Source organism: Alnus glutinosa, chromosome 5 (assembly GCF_958979055.1).
Source record: "Alnus glutinosa chromosome 5, dhAlnGlut1.1, whole genome shotgun sequence".
In the NCBI taxonomy this organism is placed as follows: Eukaryota; Viridiplantae; Streptophyta; class Magnoliopsida; order Fagales; family Betulaceae; genus Alnus; species Alnus glutinosa.
This window is the reverse complement of record NC_084890.1, coordinates 7,466,951-7,488,385: the sequence shown is the minus strand read 5'-3', so window position 1 is coordinate 7,488,385 and position 21,435 is coordinate 7,466,951. Positions and strand designations below refer to the sequence as shown.

Below are 21,435 nucleotides of genomic sequence, written 5' to 3'. Positions count from 1 at the left end.
AATGGATTTGGTTGAGAGTACAAACTTCAAAGACTTTTCAAAGGTTCAAAAGTTTAAACTCTTATAACAACACAGTGCCAACAGGCTGACACCATTAAAAACAAAAGTCTAAACTCTAAAGCAGATACATAAAAAATAAAAAATAAAAAATAAAAAAGAGGAAAGAAAGAAGAAGAAGAAGCACAAAATAGTACTATATTAAGGCCTAAATCTAGAAGGAAAAGTTGAGCAATAGATAAAGGTCATTGATAGTGAAAAACAAAATTACAAATTGAAAACTGTGATTTTGATTTTTTTCAAAATTTTGAAGTTTTTCTTTCAGTTTGCCAATTATTTTTTATTCAAGCCTTTAACAATTCAAATCAATTGCTTTTTTAAAATTTCCCATTTCTTAAAAAATTCCAAGTATGCAATCAAACTTTAATTTTGATTAAGCTTTTAAATTTAGATTGCTCAATTAAATTAATTGTTATGAATATATATAATTTTTCTTACATATTTTAATTGTATGAAATATATAATTGTAGTTATATGGATTTATGAAAAACAACGATAATTTCATTATGCTCCAATCAAATTCTCAATGAGTTCATGCTGAGGTAGATTTAACAAATATAAAAACATATCTTTGCTTAAGAATTTTTCTATTAATTACGAAGACACGTCGAAGATAATTGAATAAAGTAAAAGGCTAGGATATGCATAACAGAATAAATTGTATGTTACCTTCATATGTTTTAAACAATAATTGAATTTTTTTTAGTTATATTTTGAAAATTTTTTAATTAATTTTTGTTTAACTTTAGTTTTTTTTTTTCATAAAAATATAAAAAATTAAAACATAAAAATCTTGACCCCCTGAACCAAAATCCTAGCTCCGCCACTGCCCACATGTACCAAATATGTCTTTAACCCTTTAAAATATTGTTGATGGCCTTCATGTTGGTTTTTAATTATTTTTTTTATTTATTTTTAACATAATAACTCTGCATCTTCATTAATCAAAAACGTTGAAAAAATTGATCCCAAAACAATAAGGATCTAAGAACAGAGCTTCCCTAAGAACAACGTTGAAAATACTCCTAGGAATATCCTCCAACAAACACATGCACGTCAATCTTATTACAAGCAACCTCTTTAGCTTGACTTTGGGATGCCGAATTTTCCTCTCTAGATACAAAAATTAAATTGCAGGAACGTAAACAGCGCTTCTCCGAGTGAAAACTTTCAATGAAATTGCCAATACTAGAGAGATAAGGTGGGGCTCGAATTAATATCTGAAATAACTTGAACTGCATCCCCTTCAAAAATAGCATAAAAAAATCCAACCTCCTTACTGACTTGAACGGCCCGGTGCAGCTATTGTTTCAGCCAGTTTAGCATCCACCCTTAGCTGATGAAAGCGACTTCGAGCCCCCAAGAATTGTTCCATGTAATCCCTAGCAATACGCCCCACACAGATACACCCATCCTGTTGATTAATAGCAGTGTCCCAGTCAAATTTTATAAAACCAGAGTGGGGAGGGTGCCATACTGCATTCACGTTGCTGGTAGCCGCATTTGCCAATACCTGGTGCACGGGTTGGTCCATCTGCAAGCAAGCTTTATACTAAGTAACTGCACAGCACCAGTATACAAATCATCCGTGTGAGCAAACTCCCCTTCAAACACATATTTATTTCTACGAAACCATATTGCATGAGGCACCACAGTCATTAGTTCAATATTCTCCTTGCTAAACCTCTGAACACAGTGTTCAAATAGCCCCATGAAGTTCAGAACCTCCCAACTACACTTTTGAAAATGAGACAATTTACTGCCCCACACATCATGGGCTGCTGGACAAGTCCAGATGGCGCAAATTAGATTTTCTTCAGCACTCTCACAGCAAGGACAGATTGCAACCTCCACCATCTTCCTTTTCAGCAAGTTTACCCGTGTAGGCAGCACATTATGACCGGCCCTCCTCATAAACAACTTCACTGAGTTCAGAACTTCCATAGCCCACATTGCCTTCCATATGACCTAACCTGCACCAAAGTTTGAACATTGAGCTGTCATTCAGCCATTCTATAAAAAACAACTTCACTGAGTTCGGAACTTCCATAGCCCACATTGCCTTCCATATGCCCTAACCTGCGCCAAAGTTTGAACATTGAGCTGTCATTCAGCCATTCTATAAATCCACCGCCAAAAAACATTGACAATTATCAGCGCATTATATGTTTATCTTATAATATATTTTTACATTTATACACGCATAAAACAACTCATATCTAAATTTAGACTCACAATAACAATAATTCAATTTATATCTATTATATTATGAAGAGCATTTTTTTTTTTTTTTAAATACTTAACATGTTCTCATTAAAAAGTTAAAAATAATAAAAATTGAGTTATACGAGCTTATATGAGTTTATACGAGTTGAACCGAGCTTATACGAGTTGAGCCTAAATTTTTTGTTCAAGCTTTGTTTGTTTATTAAACGAACTGATTCCAAATTGAATCGGAACATATTCACGAGTAGCTCTGCTCGCTTACGGCCCTACTTCTAGCCTTACACAGAGAGATAGAGAGTCCTTCATGTGTTTCGTCTAATGTTGTTTTTTAATAATTCAGCCGCCGCTGAATTAAACGTCGACAAAGTATTTATCGGCATTTGATGACCATCGGTAAATTTTTTCTAAAAAAAAAAATGCGCTGATAATTGTTAATATATTTTGGCGGTGGATTTATACGTTGTCTTTTGTTTATTTCTGACACTTCATTTGCAAGCCTGCTTCTGTGCAGGCATTTTTTTACAGTTTTCTTGGTGCTTTATGACAGTCGGAATATGTGTGTTAACACAGATTCTGGTAGGTGACGTGTCGATCAGTAATTCGCCGAGGTGCTCATTTTTCAAAACCTGCAAGCAAAAGCTGCGTCGGGGGGGTGCCGACAATCCCGCTCTGATGCTTAAGTAAGTGATTTGTTTGAGAATAAATGCTCAGAGTAATGTTAAGGTGATCAAGAGTGTACCCCAACCTTTGAAGAGATCCTGGTATTTATGGGGACTAAGGAGCAGTTAAGATAGTTCCCTGTTCATGCGGGAATTGGTAGTTGAAGAAGACGTGGCTTCGGGCGCATGGATATTTCGGGTCCACGATCACCTATTCTTGGGCGCACGATCCTTTAGGGGTGACATGTCATTGGTGAAGCTTCGGGCGCACGATCTAGATTTGCATCGTGCGTCGTGCTCCTTTGATCCCAGGTCATCTCGAGATATACGCGGGCGTAGGTGTCACTAGGCACCCAGGTCGGGTGAACCGGTTGGGCCCAAATGAACTTGATAGGCTTTTAGTAATTGAAGGTGTGACAAGTGATTTTTCTCGACTGGTTTGGCCCGGTTGGGTGGACCCCCATGGGCCCGTCTAACCGGGTTGGGCCCAGTACCCGAGGAAAGCGATATTCTCCCTAACTGTTACCCCCCAATTCTCTTATGCAAATTTTGTGCGTAAGTGAATTTAGGTACAATCACCCAATCTCAACTTGCGTCGGGGGGGTGCTGACAATCCCGCTTTGATGCTTAAGTAAGTGATTTGTTTGAGAATAAATGCTCAGAGTAATGTTAAGATGATCAAGAGTGTACCCCAACCTCTGAAGAGATCCTGGTATTTATAGGGACTAAGGAGCAGTTAAGATAGTTCCATGTTCATGCGGGAATTGGTAGTTGAAGAAGACGTGGCTTCGGGCGCACGGATATTTCGGGTCCACGATCACCTATTCTTGGGCGCACGATCCTTTAGGGGCTACGTGTCATTGGTGAAGCTTCGGGCGCACGATCTAGATTTGTATCGTGCGTCGTGCTCCTTTGATCCCGGGTCATCCCGAGATATATGCATGCGTAGGTGTCACTAGGCACCCGGGTCGGGTGAACCGGTTGGGCCCAAATGATCTTGATGGGCTTTTAGTAATTGAAGGTGTGACAAGTGATTTTTCTCGACTGGTTTGGCCCGGTTGGGTGGACCCCCATGGGCCCGTCTAACCGGGTTAGGCCCAGTACCCGAGGAGAGCGATATTCTCCCTAACAGTTACCCCCCAATTCTTTTATGCAAATTTTGTGCGTAAGTGAATTTAGGTACAATCACCCAATCTCAACTTGCTTTGGATTTAAAATTGGGTTGAGGACACGTTGCCGAGAGCTGTTGAGAGGCCCTTACTTTATGTAGATTTCAGAACTGACTCGGCGGCATACCTGGAAGGTTTCAATTCGTAAGCCGTTGCTTCACCCGAGGAATGTCGATCCAAGAGCCTCTGGACGTTCCTTTTGAAAAAATCCCACACTTTTCAAAAGAATCCCGCACTTTTTCAAATTCAAATTTCAAACTTTACTTTTAGGATCCCGAGTTTTGGGATTTGCTGATGTAGGCGACAGGTGCATTCAATGCGACTCGACGCCGGTTCAACTTTTGAGGTACATTGCGGCTGTCAGGTGTGAAACCGGAGACCCTTCAGCTGCCGGTTTAGAGGAACGGAAACTGGGCGAGTCCTTTTAGTTCTCGGTCACTGGTGACCGGCGAACCCAGGTCACCTCCTAATATAAATACCCATCCTTCCGCATTCAGCTTTCCCCACTCTCAACTTTTCTCGAACTTGTGAACTTCTTTCTCTCAATCTCTTCTAAAACTTTTCCACACATCCTCCTTTTCTTTCTTACAAAATGTCCAACGCGGAAGAACTCCAAGTGGTCGACATCCTGGAGCTTGATGAAGAGGAAGTTCTATCCGAGGATGATGATGTACCCGATTAGGATGACGATCCGGCTCAGGGAGAGGTGGCTCCCTAGCCCCTTGTGTCTCTCGACCGCCGAGGGGCTTCTAAGATTTGTGTTGGAGATGAGTTTCGTCTCAAGAACAACTACGACATTCTTCCCTCGGTACTCCTTCACTTCCATAACCCAACTACCCGGGAGATTCGTGGCGGTGACATTGTTATCCACGAGCGGATGCTACTGGCCAGGCTTTAATTCCCTTTTCTGGACATTGCTCGGGAGGTATCTCGGAGTCTCCCCGGGTCAGATTGCGCCGAACGCGTGGAGGTACTTCTTTGCATCCTTCATTCTATGGCGCACGGTACTGGAGGCCTGGATGACGATCCCATAATTCTTCAACGTGTACCGGGTGAATTATAAAAGGGAAGGTGTCGTGGAGTTCACCGTCCGGGCAAACCCAAGCTTCATCTTCCTTTCTCTGAATTACTCAAACAATTGGGGGTGGAGATCCGAATTTTTTAGGGTCTCGGGTGAATGAGAGTCAGCTGCACCAGTGGCGGAGGATCAGAGGATGCCCCGGGAGTGGAGACCCCTTCAAATCGATTTGAGGGAGGCCCCAGCCCTAAATGCAACCGGGAGGAGGAGGGTTGCTACCATGTTGACCTTCTCTCAGACCCAGGCAAATGTCTTGAAGATCGACTACGATAACATTGTCATCGACAAGAACATGCGAAGGGTTCTCAAATACCAAATTCCCACCGGCAAGGTTTGGTACGACCGAAAGGGGAAAACATTGGTGAAGAAGTCCAGGAGCGAGGCAGCTACTACCCCCCGGGCCAAAGAAGAGCGTTAAGCCAAAAACGGACACTCCTAAATCGAAAAAGTTCGGCAAGCAGGCCACTATCCCAAGAGCGATGGTTATGCCTCGGGGTGACCATACCCCAACCGTCCATGCCAAAGTAACAGAACCCGAAAGCAAGTCAACTAGAGATTCCGACTGCTTCTTGAGGTAGCACTTGAACCCGCTAAACTTGCGAAGGAGTTGGCGGAAGCATCCGAGAAGAAGGCTCCAAATGCTTCGCTCGGGGATCGCCCTGCTGGAATCACCACTGCACCCGGCTCTGATGTGATCGAAATTGTAGACGAAGCTAAAGAATCGGCGATGGAGACTCCCTTGAATCGGAGTGAGGCCAAGCGTAAAGGGAAGGAGAAAGTGCAAGGGTCCCCGAAAAGGACCCGCTTCGCCTCGGACCCTCGAGAGTACATGCTCACTCGGGTCAGTGAAGCCGAGCTTCTCTTTGGTCGACCGCTTTTCGTATTGCCAGCGGTGTCGGTTACACAGGAGACCCCGGCAAAGCCCTCCCTTCCAGACTCCACCAGTTTAGCCGCGCCAATTACAAGGGAGCCCTTGGATCGTCCCCGATTGCAGAGACCGAGGCCCGCTTGGAGTCTGATGGTGATTTGGTACTCAGAGGCCAACCACCAGCGGAGCCCGAAACATCCCTAAGACCTGGGGATGGCTTAGGGACCGAGGCTGCAGATTTGTTGGAACCGGTCGAAGAAGGCTTAGATTCAACTGAGGTGATAGATTCCCTGGGAGCCGAGAGGCTTGAGGAACACCAGCCCGAGACTCAAAACTCTTTGCTGAGCTGCGAGGAAGCCAGTACCTCCCGACCGGGAGCATTAATTGGCTCTCTAAGGGAGGATTTATTGGCTTGTCCCTTGGAATCTATGATGAAGATACTCCCGGAGGAGTCTTTGTCTGCAGCCGGGACTGGGTCGTCGGGAGAACTCGCGGAGGCGATACTTCATACCCAGCTTCAAGTAAGCTTCATAAGTTAACAATAATCTCTTACTCATTATTTTTCTTCTCACCCCTTCTTTTTTTTTTTTTTTTGTAGGGCAAAGTAAGGTCGGTTGCCTTGTGGCGAAACCACTGGGGAGATACCGTGAGTCAATCTTCTCTGAAGGCCAAGGTTGCCGAGATGCAGTTCCGGATTCAGGAGTTGGAATTCGAGATATCTCGGACCGAGGATTTGGATTCTGAGATCGAGGCCTTAAAAAAGGACATTCAGATCTGAGATCGGACCATTGAGGCTCGGGATAAAGATTTGGCTTTAGCTCAGAAGCTTGTGGAGGAGGCTCGTGCCAAGCTCTTGAAAGTGAGAAGACCCTCGATCGGGTGTTGACCAACCTGACTGAGGCTAACTAAGCCAAGGCAACTCTGATAGGCCCGGGTACCCGAGGTGCAGTTGGAGAAGGACTTGCTGGCAGCCGACAAGTTAGCAATAATCGAGAAGCAAAAGGAGGCTCATGCCCGGTACAAGAAAATTTGGAAGAAGAGCCACCATTACAAGTCTAAGTCCAAGCGCTTGAAGGAGCAACTTGCCTTGGTCGCCTGGCTCCGAGGACTCAGCTGGGGCCGAGGATCAAACTAGGGATTCGAGAGCTTGAGAACTACGCTTCTCCACCCGGAGGTTTTTGAAGTCAATCCGAAGACCGTGACTCCCGATCTTATCGGGATGCCAGAGACTGCCACCGATGAGCTTCAGACTTTGGGAGTGGAGCTTTTTCCGGACGTGGAGGACTGGACCGAAGATGCCCCAAATCGCTATCGAGATGACTTGACATCTGGGACTTCTATCTCGGACTGTACTCCCAGGAATGAAGAAACCGAGGAAGTTGAAGTTGGGGATGAAGGGGAGCCCGGCTTCGTAAATTTTTTTATTTTTTTACTTGGTTGTATTTTGAATTGAGATTTTGAGTTTTACAACTCGGTTAACTTGTAACTAAGAATTACTATTTTCAATTAAAATTATTGTTTAATTTGAATGTGTTGATTGATTTGATCTGGTTTAATTTGAACCAAGTCACGCCAATAACTTAGACAAATTTGAAAATTTGTATGAGTCATTATCGAGGAACATGACCGATGCATGTGTTCCAAGCCGGTTGTGTTTCAAACCGAGTGAAAACAACACTTTGATTTGATTGGTTTGATTTGAACCGAGTCACACCCCAATGACTTAGACAAATTTAGAAATTTGTATGAGTCATTACCGAGGAACATGACCGTTGCTTGTGTTCCGAGCCAGTTGTATTTCAAACCGAGTGGAAACAACACTTTGATTTGATGAATATCGCTCTCCACGGGTACTGGGCCCAACTCGGTCAAATGGGCCCATGGGGGTCCACCCGACCGGGCCGAACCAATCGAGAAAAATACTTGTCACACCTTTAAGTACTAAAAGCCCATCAAGATCACTTCAACTATCGATTCCTGCATGAACAGGGAACTATCTTAACTGCTCCTTAGTCTCTATAAATACCAGGATCTCTTTAGAGGTTGGGATACACTCTTGATCTCCTTAACATTACTCTGAACATTTATTCTCAAACAATTCACTTACTTAAGCATCGGAGCGGGATTGTCGGCACCCCCCGACGCAAGTTTTGAAAAAGGAGCACCTCAGATAATTGCTGATCGACACGCCACCTACCGAAATCTGTGTTAACAGATATTTTTTGTAAAGTTCAAATTTCAATTATATATATCATTAAAAAAAAAAAAAAACTAATAAAGTTAATTAATTAGCTCAAAAAATATGGTAAATAGACTTTTGGTAATCATTTGTTTCTTTTTCTTTTTCTTTCTCTTTCTCTCGGATTAAAGGAATGCTAAAGTTTTTTTTCGTATTCTTTTGATATCCATCTGGATATAATTTTATAATTTTTTATTATATTTTTTTTTTTTTAGATGAACACTAAAAAAAACTATAACATTCTTCCTTTCAACTATGGATAAAGGGCAGAAAAGTTAAAAGTCCAACTAGGAGACGTAGGATTTTCTTCCATTAGTTATGAAATTAGTGATTTTCTTCCATGTAATGACAACTGACAAGAAATAATAAGGGGTAATTACATTTTTCCCCCATGAACTACCAAAAAATGCGCAATGCCCCCATGAACTACCAACTCGACCAAAATAAAGCATTCAACTACCAAAGACAACCATTTTCCCCCCTTCCGTCAGTCAAAGGGGTTAAAACAAACGGTCAACGGGTCATGTGCCGTTTTATATGTGGGCATGTTGGAAGATGATGGTAGTTCATGTGGGGAAAAGAGGAAGATGGTGGTAGTTCATAGGGAGAAAAGAGGAAGAAAATGAGGGTAAAACAGCGTGTGACTGACGGAAGGGGGAAAAATGGTTATCTTTGGTAGTTGAATGCTCTATTTTGGTCGAGTTGGTAGTTCATGGGGGCATCGCGCATTTTTTGGTAGTTCATGGGGGAAAAGGTAATTGCCCCAAATAATAATGCAGGGTTCAGAAAACGAAAAAAAAAAAAAAAAAAAAAAAAAAAAAAAAAAAAAAAAAAAAAGAAAGAAAAAAAAGGGTAAAATGTAGTGAATTTCCCCATTAAGTTCACGATAAATCTTACATCCGGACGTGGTGAAAAACCCTTTATTTACAGCCCTAATTACAATTTGACACATCAACTAAAACCACCAAATACAATACCAGTGAAAACACTGAATCTTAACCTAAAACAAAAATCCACAAAAACCTCTTTTCGCTTTTAATCAAACCCAACCGGATCACTTACAAAAAAGAAAACCCAACCAAATCTGCTTAAAAAAAAAAAAAAAAACCACCAGATCTACGAAACCCCACCGGATCTATGGGAGGTTGAACCACCCCACCTATTTCGCCAGGCGCCGCCGCCGCCGCCTCCGCTGGAATCCGCCCAAGGTGGAGTAGCTCAATGAGTGTTCCTCTCTCTACCTGTCTTTGCAGGAATCCAATCCCAACCCCACAAAATATCTATATATTTTAGTCGAATAATCCATTTGATCATAAAATTTTGCAAGATTGTCTTGTTAAAACTGAAATGAATGGGGAAATCTTGCCAGATGGGTACGCAAACAAGAACAGACTCTGTTTTTTCTGCTCTCTCCCCAACTGCCTCTTCTGCCTTTTTCTCTGCCTCCGCCGGCGACCGAGCTAATTAAGCTCATGTGGGAAGCTTCTTTGCATTTTCGCTTTTGATTTTGCGTTGGCTGCTGCTTAGCGCTGTAAATCGAAAGGTAAGCAGCTCTCTCACATCTAGGCAGGGGATGTGGAAATCTGCAGCAATCAACGCGGTAGTAGTATCATATGGTTCTTCAGGGATAGAGGCCAGGGTTTGGTGATGAAAGTATGCATGAAATGTTCAAAAAGTGCAAGATTGATGGATTGTTCCAAGAGTAAGAGTTAAATTATGGTTGTTGAATACCGTTACTAATCAGTATTTGCTTGTCAAAATAATTGTTTCTTTTCCTTCTTAGACAATGGATAAAGGGTGGAAGAAAAGTTAAGAAGCAAAAGAAGATATGTTATTCCTCTAGTAAAAAGGCACAATTTCATTTTCATCAAACATTTAGCAGACACAACAAAGTGTCTTTCTTATTACTATGCTAGAAACTAGAAAGGCACGTACAATTTCATCAAACATTTGGCGGACACAACGATCAAACATGCACTTCTATATTCTTGTACTTCTGGCCGCTGAGCTTACTCTACTCCAAACCACTTGACCACTCCAAAAAAAGCTTATAAATCTTGTTCTGGTCAGGAAGAGTCTTGGCGACACTCTCCTTGTGCATGCATCTCTTAGCCCATGCTACAATCTTGGGACACTCTGCCTCCATGCTCAATTTTCCAGAAGTCTCAAAGACATAGAACCAACAGTAAAAAGTTATGAGAGCAATGTCGACAAACCCAAATGTTTCTCCCCCAAAGTAAGGCTTGTCGCCAAGCTCTCCCTCCAATGTCTTGTATATTTCCAAGAAATCCTTCTTTGCTGCCTCATGCTCTTCTCCTTTTGCGGTAAATAACTTCTTTCCACTGGGATACACCTGTATTTTGCACTCCCAATATTACATTATAATTACTAATCTCCGTGGATTATAAAGTTTAGTCAAATACATATATAGTAGAGTTATCATTGCTAAATGAATCTTCCCTATGAAATAGTAAATTCTAATAGATAATCTAAATATTCAAATATCAGAATTTTTTAAAAATTTCTTAAGTAATTTCAAAGTAGAATTATTAAAATTCTAATAATTATTTTTAATAAATAGTTTAGATCTTACATATTATCCCACGTACAAATAAATTCTTGAAACTATAATAATCATTTTTAAATTAAATAGTTCAGATCTTATTATCCCAAATACAACAAAGACGTAAGAAATATGGAGATGTTTTATCACTCTACACACAGAAGTTAATGATTACGACCTCAAAATTAAATTATGACTAATTAAATTATCCTAATCCTAAGTAATACAATATTTTTTTAAAAAAATATTGTTACCAAAAAAAATCAAAATGGCCGAAACATAATACACCCATGAAAATCTATAAATTAAACAATAAATAAATAAACTAAATGAATTGAAGTCCTACTAATTTGGGATTAGTTTCTTTGGTTTAAAAAATTTAAAATAAAATTAGAAGAAAAAAGGAAATTGCAGAGACTTACTACGTACCTTTTGTTCAACAAAGTCAGCCCAGAACCTGGCGTGAGCTCTCTGGTAAGGATCAGAGGGAAGCAACGGAGACTCGTTGTTCCAGACCTCGTCAATGTACTGAACGATGATGAGGGACTCACAGACCGGTTTTCCGTTGTGGATGAGAACCGGGATCTTCTTGTGAACCGGGTTCATCTTGAGAAGCAGGTCGCTCTTGTTCCTCAGGTCCTGCTCCTTGTACTCGTACTTGATCCCCTTCTCAGCGAGCGCGATCCTGACCCTCATCCCAAACGCGCTGGCCCAGAAATCCAGCAGAACCACCTCGTCCGCCATTGCCAAACACCTGAAAAAGACTGAACCAAATTGGGGAGCAAAGAAAATTGGGATGTTGGACAGTCGTCAGAATTCTAGCTTGCTCAGTTTGCTAAAATGGGTTTTGCTGGGCTTTACTTTTATAATGTATATATGAAAGATTTGCAAATTACAATGAAGGCAGTTTGCTTGTCGTTTTCTATGACTTGTTTTTTCTTTCCTAGGGATCGCTTTTCGTCGTTTTCAATAGGTTGCGCATCTTTCTATGATTCTACGTGGTTCCGACTTCCAAGTCTTCCGACGTCCTGACGAAAGTGCTTTCGTCATATGGCAAAGGCGTGACGTAAGCACTGACGCAGGAGCTCTTTTTTTTTTTTTTTTTTGGGTCAAGTTTTCGTTCGACCCTAGACCACGTGGTACCATTTTTTTTAATATTAAAAAATACAAAATTCGTAGATTTTTAGAAAAAGTAATTTCCCCTTCCCCTCATTTCAGAAATTATTTTTTCCAAATTTCAAAAAAAATCTTCCAACCAAAGACTTTCCACAAACGTCGCTGCCACTCACCCCCGTAATTTCTCCCTCTCGCGTTGCGTTATGGTTGTTACCACTTAAAATTAAAAAAAAAAAAAAAAAAAAAAAAAAAAAAAAACCCGATTTGTGTCCGTAGAAAGACATAGAGTAGAGTACCACAAGCATTCACAGTAACTTTCCAACTATTTATCCTAAATATAAAGAATAAAATTAATTTTTACTTCTCTATCATAAAACATATTCCAATAGCTTCCTTTCACTTTTTCCTACATTAATTAAATATTATTGCTTTACTCTTTCTTTATACTTTTTTAGTTATGATTATTTATGTGAGAGGAGAGAGAACTTTTTTTTATGATTATAATAATGCTTGAGAATCTTACATGCTTCTTACATGCATTGGGAAGCATTGTAGTATTCTCAAGGAACAAAAAAATATAGAGAAGCTGTTGTGGGTAGGGGTGAAAATAACCGTCCGTAATAACCGCCCGCTAACCGTCCCTAACCGTTAACCAGATAACCGTTAAAACCGCCTAAAAACCGGTAACCGGTAACCGCCTTAAAAAGGCGGTTACCGGTTTTAAGAAAGCCGGTTATCGGTTATAACCGGTAACCGGCTTTCTTATTATATATATATATTTTTTTAAAAAAATTTATATATAAAACGGCGCCGTTTTGGTGTTTAACACCGAAACGGCGCCGTTTCAATTCAGTCTAATAGGCTGACTGGCTGAGTTTCACACTTTCACGCGTTAAGCATTAAGCAAACCCTAAGTCCCGACTCTCTACTCTCATTGCACCCGTGCGCCGCCTCCCTACCTCAGCCCTCAATCTCTCCGAATCTCCCTTCTCGCAACACTCTGCCACTCGCCGACCTTTCTCCGCCACTCGCCGGCCTCTCTCTCTCTCTCCGTACAGAAGCTCCAAAGCCACCATCGACCTCTATCCGCTACTCTCCGTCCTCTCTACGACTTTGCTAGTAAGTTTTATTTCTTCTTCTATCATTAGACTTAATGGTGTCTTCTTCTTCCTTCTGTTCTCGTAGTTATCAATTTTGCGTGAAATGTGTGTTTTGTGTTTGGTGAGTTAAGTGTGTAACACTAGGTGTCAATATGCCTGACTTGTTCTTGTGGTCAGTGTGCAAGTTTGTATTTTAATAAGCTTTTACTACTATAGACTATAGTGTATTGTGTCAAATTTGTGGTGTGTCTGAAGAGACAACTGCATTGTGTGTAGAGTGGCTGTCTCACTCGTTCGGCACTATGTACCTTGATCTAGCATGCGGTGATTTCTCTTATCTGATGGGTTTACCCTCTGTTATTGCATTTACTATTAGCATTTCTTAAGATGTCATTGCTGGAAGAATATTTAATTACTGCAATTTCACTCGCGTCTCTAGTGGCTTACAATTGTAATATTTAGCTTATGTGTGATATATGGACCTGTTTTTTTGTGATGCATCTGTGATAGCTTAGTACCGAACTTTAGGGTGAGCATCTTGTCTTATAAACTTGTTAATTGTAACTGTGCAATGTAATTGCACTTTGAAAGGGTTAGTTGGACTTAATTTTTGAAGACTATTTTGGTATGTTTAGTAAATTTTATGTTTGTAAATATAGACTTTTACGGGTATTCACCTCTACCTCTCAAAACTATGATCTGGGGCTGCCTTTTGAAACTTGGATGAGTGTCGTGTGACCAGGAATTCTCCCACTTTTTCCCATTTTTTCCCTTTTAAGTAACATAAAAATGATGCGAAAAAAAAAAAAACCATGCGTGTGGGTTTTTGAAGTTTGAACATAAAAGATTACATAATATTTTCTCACTTCTTGGAATCAAGTTATAAATCTGATAAATGCCCATTCTAATCCTTCCACAAATATGGTGTACGAGGAGCTGTCTTGAAGGAAATGTCACAAGACATGGCTTCTTTTATCTATGAGATGCTTATTGCATGAAGAAATCATTTTGTAATTAGATCAATGAAGATTTATATTTTTTAGCTTTTTATTTGAGATGAGATTTACTTTTTTTTAGGTGTGATTGAGTGATTCATCTTTCCTTTGGTTATTAAATAAATTTTATTGTTTATCTAATAACAGATGACAGACACTTTGAGTGATGCAACCACCCCTATTATGGTAGATGACAATTCTGAAACACCTTTCACTGCAAATGTTGAAAGCCCCACACCTTCCCAACAGTCACAATGTAAAAAACCACCTGTGAATCAATCCATTGTGTGGAGTCACTTTAAAAAAGTGGAACCGATCGATAAGGAAAACCCTAAAGCTATGTGCAACTATTGCAATAGGTTAATAGGGTGTCATTATAAGAGGAATGGCACTTCAGCCATAATGCACCACCTTACCTATAATTGCCCAGACTCTCCACTTAAGAAATCAAAAGATTCAACACTACCCAAAAACCAAACAATGTTACAAATGTCATTCAAGAAACCGGTAGAAGGTGGTAGTGGTAACCAAATTGGATTCATGAAGTATGATTCAAACAATATAAGAAACTTGATTGTTCGATATTTCATCAAAAGTGAGCTGCCTTTTAGGCATGTGGAGAGTGATGGGTTTAGGGAATTGATAAATGGAATTGAACCTAGGTTCAAAGTGCCATGTCGTATCACTTTACAAAAAGATTATTTGAAACTGTATGAAGAAGAAAAGCTTAGGTTGAGGACTTTTTTGAGCGGTAAAAGGGTATGCATCACTACCGATACATGGACATCCCTGCAAAATATAAACTACATGTGTGTTACCGCTAGCTTCATAGACTCTGATTGGACGATTCATAAAAAAAATTCTCAAGTTTAACCAAATTCCCAATCATAGAGGTGAAACTATTGGAAGAATGATAGAGAGTGCATTGACCTAGTGGGGGATTGATAGTGTGTTCACTATTACAGTCGATAATGCCTCAGCCAATGATGTGGGGATTGAGTATATGAGAAAGAGGATGAAGAACAAAAGTCATACTGTTTTAGGAGGAGATTTTCTTCACATGCGTTGTGCCGCTCATATTTTAAACCTTATTGTGCATGAAGGCTTGAAAGACTTAGGTGACTGTGTTACTAATATAAGGAACGCAGTGAGATATGTGAGGTCTTCACCGGAGAGGATGTCAAAGTTTAAAGATTGTATAGAGCGGGAAAAAATTAAATGTAAAAAAATGGTGTGTTTAGATATTCCAACTAGATGGAACTCTACATATTTGATGTTGACCACTGCTGAGAAGTACCAAAGAGCTTTTGACCTATTGGGGGAGGATGAGCATAATCATTTTGTTGTTCCTCAACCTATTGATTAGGAAAATGCTAGGGCATTTGCGACATTTTTGCAAACTTTTTATGAAGCTACATTGAAGTTCTCTGGTTCAACTCATGTCACCTCCAATTCATATTTTTTGCAACTTTGTATTATTCAAAATACTTTGAATGATGGTTGTCTCAGTGAAGATCAGGTCTTGAGTTCTGTGAGTTTTAGTATGAAACAAAAATATGAAAAGTATTGGGGGACTATGGATATGATCAATTTAATGTTGTATGTTGGTTTTGTTCTTGATCCACGCAACAAGATGAAGGCATTGGTGTTTTGGTTGAAAAAATGTAATGGGCCTATGTGGGCGGATCAAATAGAGGCAAAAGTGAGAGACCTCCTGAATCGTTTAATTGAGCAATACAATAAGTTTCATGGGAGGGGAGTAGGAGAGTCATCTAACATTGTTGAAGATACAAGAAGAGTAGATGTCAATCCTATTTGTGGTGATGAAGATAAAGAGACACAATATAGGAATATGTTTTCCCAACACCTTGTCGCAGAGAATGACTTGGAATGTAGGTCGGATGTGGATCAATATTTGTTGGATGGGTGTGAAGCAAATATTATAGATTTTGACATGTTAATACACCAAAATATCCTACTCTCGCAGCCATAGCTCGTGATGTATTGGCCATCCCTATTTCCACCGTTGCCTCTGAGTCTGCCTTTAGCAACGGAGGACGTGTATTGGATACCTTTAGGAGTTCATTGTCTCCGCTTACCGTTGAGGCCTTGATTTGCACACAAGACTGGTTAAAGAACCGCCCAATGATCTATGAGGAAGTGTTTCAGGACTTTATGGAAAGCTATGATAAACCTGGTAAATTTTTATGAATTAGTTATTTATAAATTCATTTCATTTACTTTTCATTATTTATTTATTTAACTCAAACTTTTTCTATTGTAGATAGGCCTAAGAATCAACATTCTCATTCAATGACGACTAACACATCTTATTCCTAGAAGAAGGTTATCATTTTTTGACTTGTCATTATATTTATATTACAATGCAATTGCTTAGTTTGTCAATTTTTTAAGTTTATAATATTTATTGTTGTTATCTCCACAGGATTTTGCTAGAAGACTGAATAGGAGTTGTGTTGTTATTTCCACAAGATGGTTTTGTTCTTGAGTGTGGACTTATGGACTATGGATATGGTTTGATAATTGATGGGTGTGGGTGTGTGGACTTATGGACTATTTGGATATGGTTTTTTTTTTTATGTTGTGAATCAAACAATGTTGTGAGTGTGGGTGAGTGGACTTGTAGACTATGGACTATGGACTATGGATTATTTGAATATGGTTTGATTTTTTGATGTTGTGAATCAAACAATATTGTGAGTGTGGGTGAATGGACTTGTAGACTATGGACTATGGATTATTTGAATATGGTTTGATTTTTTGATGTTGTGAATCAAACCATATTGTGAGTGTGGGTGTGTGGACTATGAACTATTTGAATATGGTTTGATTTTTTGATATTGTGAATGTAGGGGTCTAAGAGGTGTGTTGATAGTTGACTTGTGTTTTGAATATGGTGTGTCCACTTGTGTTTTGAATTTTTGATTTTATGTAAACGCATAATTGCTTGCAAATTGATTTTATGTAAACGCATAATTGCTTGCAAATTTGTAATTTTGTATTTTAAAAAATAGCCTAATTTAACAAATTGCATAATAGAAAACTAGTAAAAAAAAAAAGGTTCAAAACAAAACAGGTCCAATAACTAAAAAAGAAAACAAAAGAACCAAAAAATAAATAAATAAATAATGAAAAACCGGTTCCCGGTTACCGGTTGGCGGTTGGCGGTTATTTGAAAACCGCCAACCGCCTAGGCAGTTGGCGGAGGTTGCCCAACCGGTTACGGTTGCCGGTTTTGTCCAAAAACCGGTAACCGTAATCGGCTTTTCACCCCTAGTTGTGGGTGGCTTTTTATGACTTTCTTGAAATTTTTCTTAAAATTTAGGGAACAGAATCCTTAGAGCAGTAGCAGCAGATTTCCTACTATTTTTCCAAATTTAGAAAAAAATTAAGAAATCAAACCACATTTTTTTTTCCTATACAAAAACACCTCACAACAGCTTCTCTTTATCTTTCCTTATGTATTAAAATAATATATATATATATATATATATATATATATATATATATATATATATATATATATATATATATATATATATATATATATATATATATATATATATATATATATTTTCATCTTTTCATTTTTTTTTTCCTTTTTCCTTTATCTTTATTCCAAACATCTCTATGCATTTCGGCCTCCCCTGCAACTAAAATGATCCCCTCTCTTCTCCACCTGATCTCTTTGCCCCCCACGCACAACCCACCTCCCAAATCGGTCCAGAGCTTGGGGAGCATTGAAATTTCCGACATAAAATCAAGAACCTCATCTGACATCAATGTAGTTACAAAAGTTGAGATGTATTTGAAAATGACATTGAAGACAAAAACACATGTAAATTTAAGAATTCAATCAGAGAAAAACTTTAATCGCAGATAATGGATAAGTCTTTGTTTATTGATGAGAATCATGCTACTACAATTCTTCGCTTGCTTTGCCTTGAGCCTCTTAATGAGAATCTCCAAGTCATTGACAATCTTCCACGTGTCGTCGAAGACGATCCCGTGGTTGGGCGAGATCGCCCACACAGCAGTCCTGTGGTTCACATCGAATTGCTAGAAAATCCTCTTCACCTTCTCCGATCTACTACTTCTCGTCGCCATTTTTCCTCCTTTCAAGCGACAAACCAAACATTCTCAGGTCGTCTTTTTGTTTGTGGATTTTATTGTTCTTCTCGATGATTTTGTTGTTGCCATTAAAGCAATTGCAGTAGTTCCGGTCGTACTTGGTCGCCCACCATGCCGCTTCGGCTCTGGCTCAACGGCTATGCTCTGCAGTGATGAGGATAGAAGGGAATTTGATGAATTCTTGAGGTTGAGGGTCGAGGATGTGTGAAGAAGAGAGAGTCAGAGAGAGAAGACGTTTTTTTTATTATTATTAAAATAATGTATTTGGTAGCTACAGTGTTACCCAATGTCTATCCAATGTCTATAGCTACCCAAGGATGAAGCCCTAAAATAAGGCAACTGTTGTGACTTGTTTTTTTGTAACCTTTTTCTTATTTTAGGGAAATGAACAATTTAGTGGGCATTTGCTACTAGTACTCTTATAGGGAAGCTGCTATGAATGTTCTAAGCAAGAAAGAAAGGCAAAGTACAAGGGTTTTGGAAATTATAAAAATGGAGCTACTTTTTGGCCTGTGGTGGTGGTGGTTGATGATGTATCCAATCCAATGGCATGTCCTATAAAAATAGCGAATTATTAGCTCATCTTATTTCTTTCTTATGATAAGATATGTATGTTTGTTGTTTTTTCTCTCTATTGGGTGATATGGCTGCTTTTATTCAAATTTACTGAACAATGATAGTTGGTCTTGGTGCTTTAGAGATCTTGCCAAATATTTGATTTGCATATATTATATATATTTTTAGTTTCTACCATATGCTCTATATTTTCTCAAGTGATTAAATAAAATTGAGTCAATTGACTAATTAAACTTTTTTTGAGGAATAGCTTTTAGTTGAACTTGTCACAACCGGCCTTGATTTCACAATGCAAAGATGATTGTTCGTTAACACACGAACAATTTGATAATGTTGTGCCCATCGAAATAGATTCTCAAAATGGTATTAGACATTTTATTTTTACTTTTAATTTTTGAAAAAAAATATCTTAGAATAAATATTATTATTTATAGTTGGGTTCTCTACGCTATACTTGTTAAAATAATTATTTCTTTTCCTTCTTAGACAATGGATAAAGGGCTGAAGAAAAGTTAAAAGAGAAAAGAAGATATATCATTCCTCTTGTAAAAAGACACAATTTCATTTTCATCAAACATTTAGCGGACACAACGAAAAAACATGTAAAGTTAAGACGGAAGAGAAGATATATCATTCCTTTCGTAGAAAAACACAATTTCATTTTCATCAAACATTTGGCGGACACAACGCAAAAACATGCACTTCTATACTGTTGTAATTCTGGCCGGCTGAGCTTGCTCTAATCCAAACCACTCCAAGACAAACTCATAAACTTTCTTCTGGTCAGGAAGAGTGTTAGCGACACTCTCCTTCTGCATGCATCTCTTAGCCCATGCAACAATCTTGGGGCACTCCACCTCCATGCTCAACCTGCCAAAAGTCTCATACACATAGAACCGACTGTAGAAAGTGATGAGAGCAATGTCGACAAACCCAAATGTCTCACCCCCAAAGTAAGGCTTATCCCCAAGCTCTCCCTCCAATGTCTTGAATATTTCCAAGAAGAGGGGTGCTACACATGCACCCCTCATCCACCTTTCATCCTCCATTTATTATAAAAAAATTGATTTTAAGCAAAAAGGTGTCTCTGATGTCACATCAGAGACACTTTTTTGCTTAAAATCAATTTTTTTAAGCAAAAGAGATGGACAAAGGGAGGATGAAGGGAGGATTTTTAGCATTTCCCTTCCAAGAAATCATTCTTTGCCGCCTCCAGCTCTTCTCCTTTTGTGGCCAATTAAATACGTAGTAGAATCATCATGCCAAATGAATCTTTCCTATAAAATAGTAAATTCTAATAAATAATCTAATTAATTATTCAAATATCATATTTCTTTTTTACAATATCTTAAGTAATTTCACAATAAATTATTAAAATTCTAATAATTTTTGATAAATAGCTTAGATCTTATTATCCCATATACAAATAAATTCTTGAAATTCTAATAATTAAAATTAAGGACTTGTTTGGGTGTACATATTTTTTTTTTTTGATGAACAAGGGTGTACATATTTTTGTATTGTATTATATTCTTTACTATATTCAAAATTTTGAATACCAATAAAAATTTTTCACTCTCCCATAAAATATATATATATATATATATATATATATATATATATATATATATACCAAACAGTGTCGTAGAAGTTTTATCACTCTACATTAAACAATAAATAAATAAACTAAATGATTTGAACTCCTATTAATTTGGGATTAGTTTCGTTGGTTTAAAAACAATTATAGAAAATTAGAAGAAAAAAAGAAATTGCAGAGACGCACTACCTTCTGATCAATAAAATCAGCCCAGAACTTGGCGTGAGCTCTCTGGTAAGGATCAGAGGGAAGCAACGGAGACTTATCGTTCCAGACCTCGTCTATGTACTGAACGATGATGAGGGACTCACAGACCGGTTTCCCGTTGTGGATGAAAACCGGGACCTTCTTGTGAACCGGGTTCATCTTGAGAAGCAGGTCGCTTTTGTTCCTCAGGTCCTGCTCCTTGTACTCGTACTTGATCCCCTTCTCAGCGAGCGCGATCCTGACCCTCATCCCAAATACGCTGGCCCAGAAATCCAGAAGAACCACCTCGTCCGCCATTGTCAAACACCTGAAAAAGATCGAAGCAAATTGGGGAGCAAAGAAAATTGGGATGTGGGACAGTCGTCGGAATTCTAGCTTGCTCAGTTTGCGAAAACGGCTTGTGCTGGGCTTTTACTTATACTGTATGAAAGGTTTGCAAATTGCAATGAATCGAAGGTAGTTTGCTTGTCGTTTTCTATGCATTTTTCTCCTTTCGTTCCTAGGGATGGCTTTTCGATGGTGTCGTCATATGGCAAATGCGTCACGTAAGCTCTGACGCAGTACTGCTGCGCGGTGTTGGACTGCTTTTCCTTCTTTTTTTTTTTTTTTTTTTTTGGCCTAAATTGATTACATAAGTGCCCAACTAGGTCGGCAATTTTGACACAATTCGATAATCCGATACGAACACGATACGAAATTAGTAAATTTAAATTTATCTTAAACAGATTTAGGTCATAAACGGATCAACATGTTTATCTTGGCTTGACAGGTCGTGTCACAGCCAAACACGATTTTTTTTTTTAAAAAAAAACTTATTATTATTATTATTAGCT

At 38.9% G+C, this 21,435-nt stretch overlaps 4 protein-coding genes across 5 annotated transcripts; all 4 read right to left on the bottom strand.

Annotated features, from left to right (window-relative positions):
* Positions 1-1,333: 1,333 nt before the first annotated feature.
* On the bottom strand, positions 1,334-2,010 carry LOC133868909 (uncharacterized). The gene is made up of 2 exons (XM_062305908.1): positions 1,708-2,010; positions 1,334-1,591 (listed from the first exon to the last, which is right to left on the bottom strand). The coding sequence occupies exons 1-2, from the start codon at positions 2,008-2,010 to the stop codon at positions 1,334-1,336; spliced, it is 561 nt and encodes a 186-aa protein (XP_062161892.1).
* Positions 2,011-10,105: 8,095 nt separating this feature from the next.
* On the bottom strand, positions 10,106-11,716 carry LOC133868378 (probable glutathione S-transferase). The gene is made up of 2 exons (XM_062305266.1): positions 11,289-11,716; positions 10,106-10,649 (listed from the first exon to the last, which is right to left on the bottom strand). Exons 1-2 carry the CDS (start codon positions 11,601-11,603, stop codon positions 10,311-10,313), a joined length of 654 nt encoding a protein of 217 aa, XP_062161250.1. The 5' UTR covers positions 11,604-11,716; the 3' UTR covers positions 10,106-10,310.
* Positions 11,717-19,406: 7,690 nt separating this feature from the next.
* LOC133869702 (probable glutathione S-transferase parC) lies at positions 19,407-19,880 on the bottom strand. Its single transcript, XM_062306766.1, has one exon. It carries the CDS (start codon positions 19,845-19,847, stop codon positions 19,503-19,505), a length of 345 nt encoding a protein of 114 aa, XP_062162750.1. The 5' UTR covers positions 19,848-19,880; the 3' UTR covers positions 19,407-19,502.
* Positions 19,881-19,915: 35 nt separating this feature from the next.
* On the bottom strand, positions 19,916-21,073 carry LOC133869701 (glutathione S-transferase U24-like). Of its 2 annotated transcripts, none has more exons than XM_062306764.1 (2): positions 20,585-21,073; positions 19,916-20,075 (listed from the first exon to the last, which is right to left on the bottom strand). In XM_062306764.1, the coding sequence occupies exons 1-2, from the start codon at positions 20,897-20,899 to the stop codon at positions 19,995-19,997; spliced, it is 396 nt and encodes a 131-aa protein (XP_062162748.1). In that variant the 5' UTR covers positions 20,900-21,073; the 3' UTR covers positions 19,916-19,994. The 2 variants fall into 2 exon arrangements, with proteins under 2 accessions (XP_062162748.1, XP_062162749.1); XM_062306765.1 differs by having other exon boundaries at positions 19,953-20,070; positions 20,585-21,070.
* Positions 21,074-21,435: the final 362 nt, after the last annotated feature.

What these genes read in the sequence shown, in the direction of transcription:
- LOC133868378 (XM_062305266.1), bottom strand. Translation starts at nt 11,603, where the DNA reads ATGGCGGACGAGGTGGTTCTGCTGGATTTCTGGGCCAGCGCGTTTGGG. An exon ending in CTGACTTTGTTGAACAAAAG is followed by an intron (nt 10,650 to 11,288) that starts GTACGTAGTAAG and finishes TGCAAAATACAG; the next exon opens with GTGTATCCCAGTGGAAAGAA.
- LOC133869702 (XM_062306766.1), bottom strand. Translation starts at nt 19,847, where the DNA reads ATGGAGGATGAAAGGTGGATGAGGGGTGCATGTGTAGCACCCCTCTTC.
- LOC133868909 (XM_062305908.1), bottom strand. Translation starts at nt 2,010, where the DNA reads ATGTGGGCTATGGAAGTTCTGAACTCAGTGAAGTTGTTTATGAGGAGG. An exon ending in ATATTGAACTAATGACTGTG is followed by an intron (nt 1,592 to 1,707) that starts GTGCCTCATGCA and finishes GCTTGCTTGCAG; the next exon opens with ATGGACCAACCCGTGCACCA.
- LOC133869701 (XM_062306764.1), bottom strand. Translation starts at nt 20,899, where the DNA reads ATGGCGGACGAGGTGGTTCTTCTGGATTTCTGGGCCAGCGTATTTGGG. An exon ending in CTGATTTTATTGATCAGAAG is followed by an intron (nt 20,076 to 20,584) that starts GTAGTGCGTCTC and finishes ACTATTTTATAG; the next exon opens with GAAAGATTCATTTGGCATGA.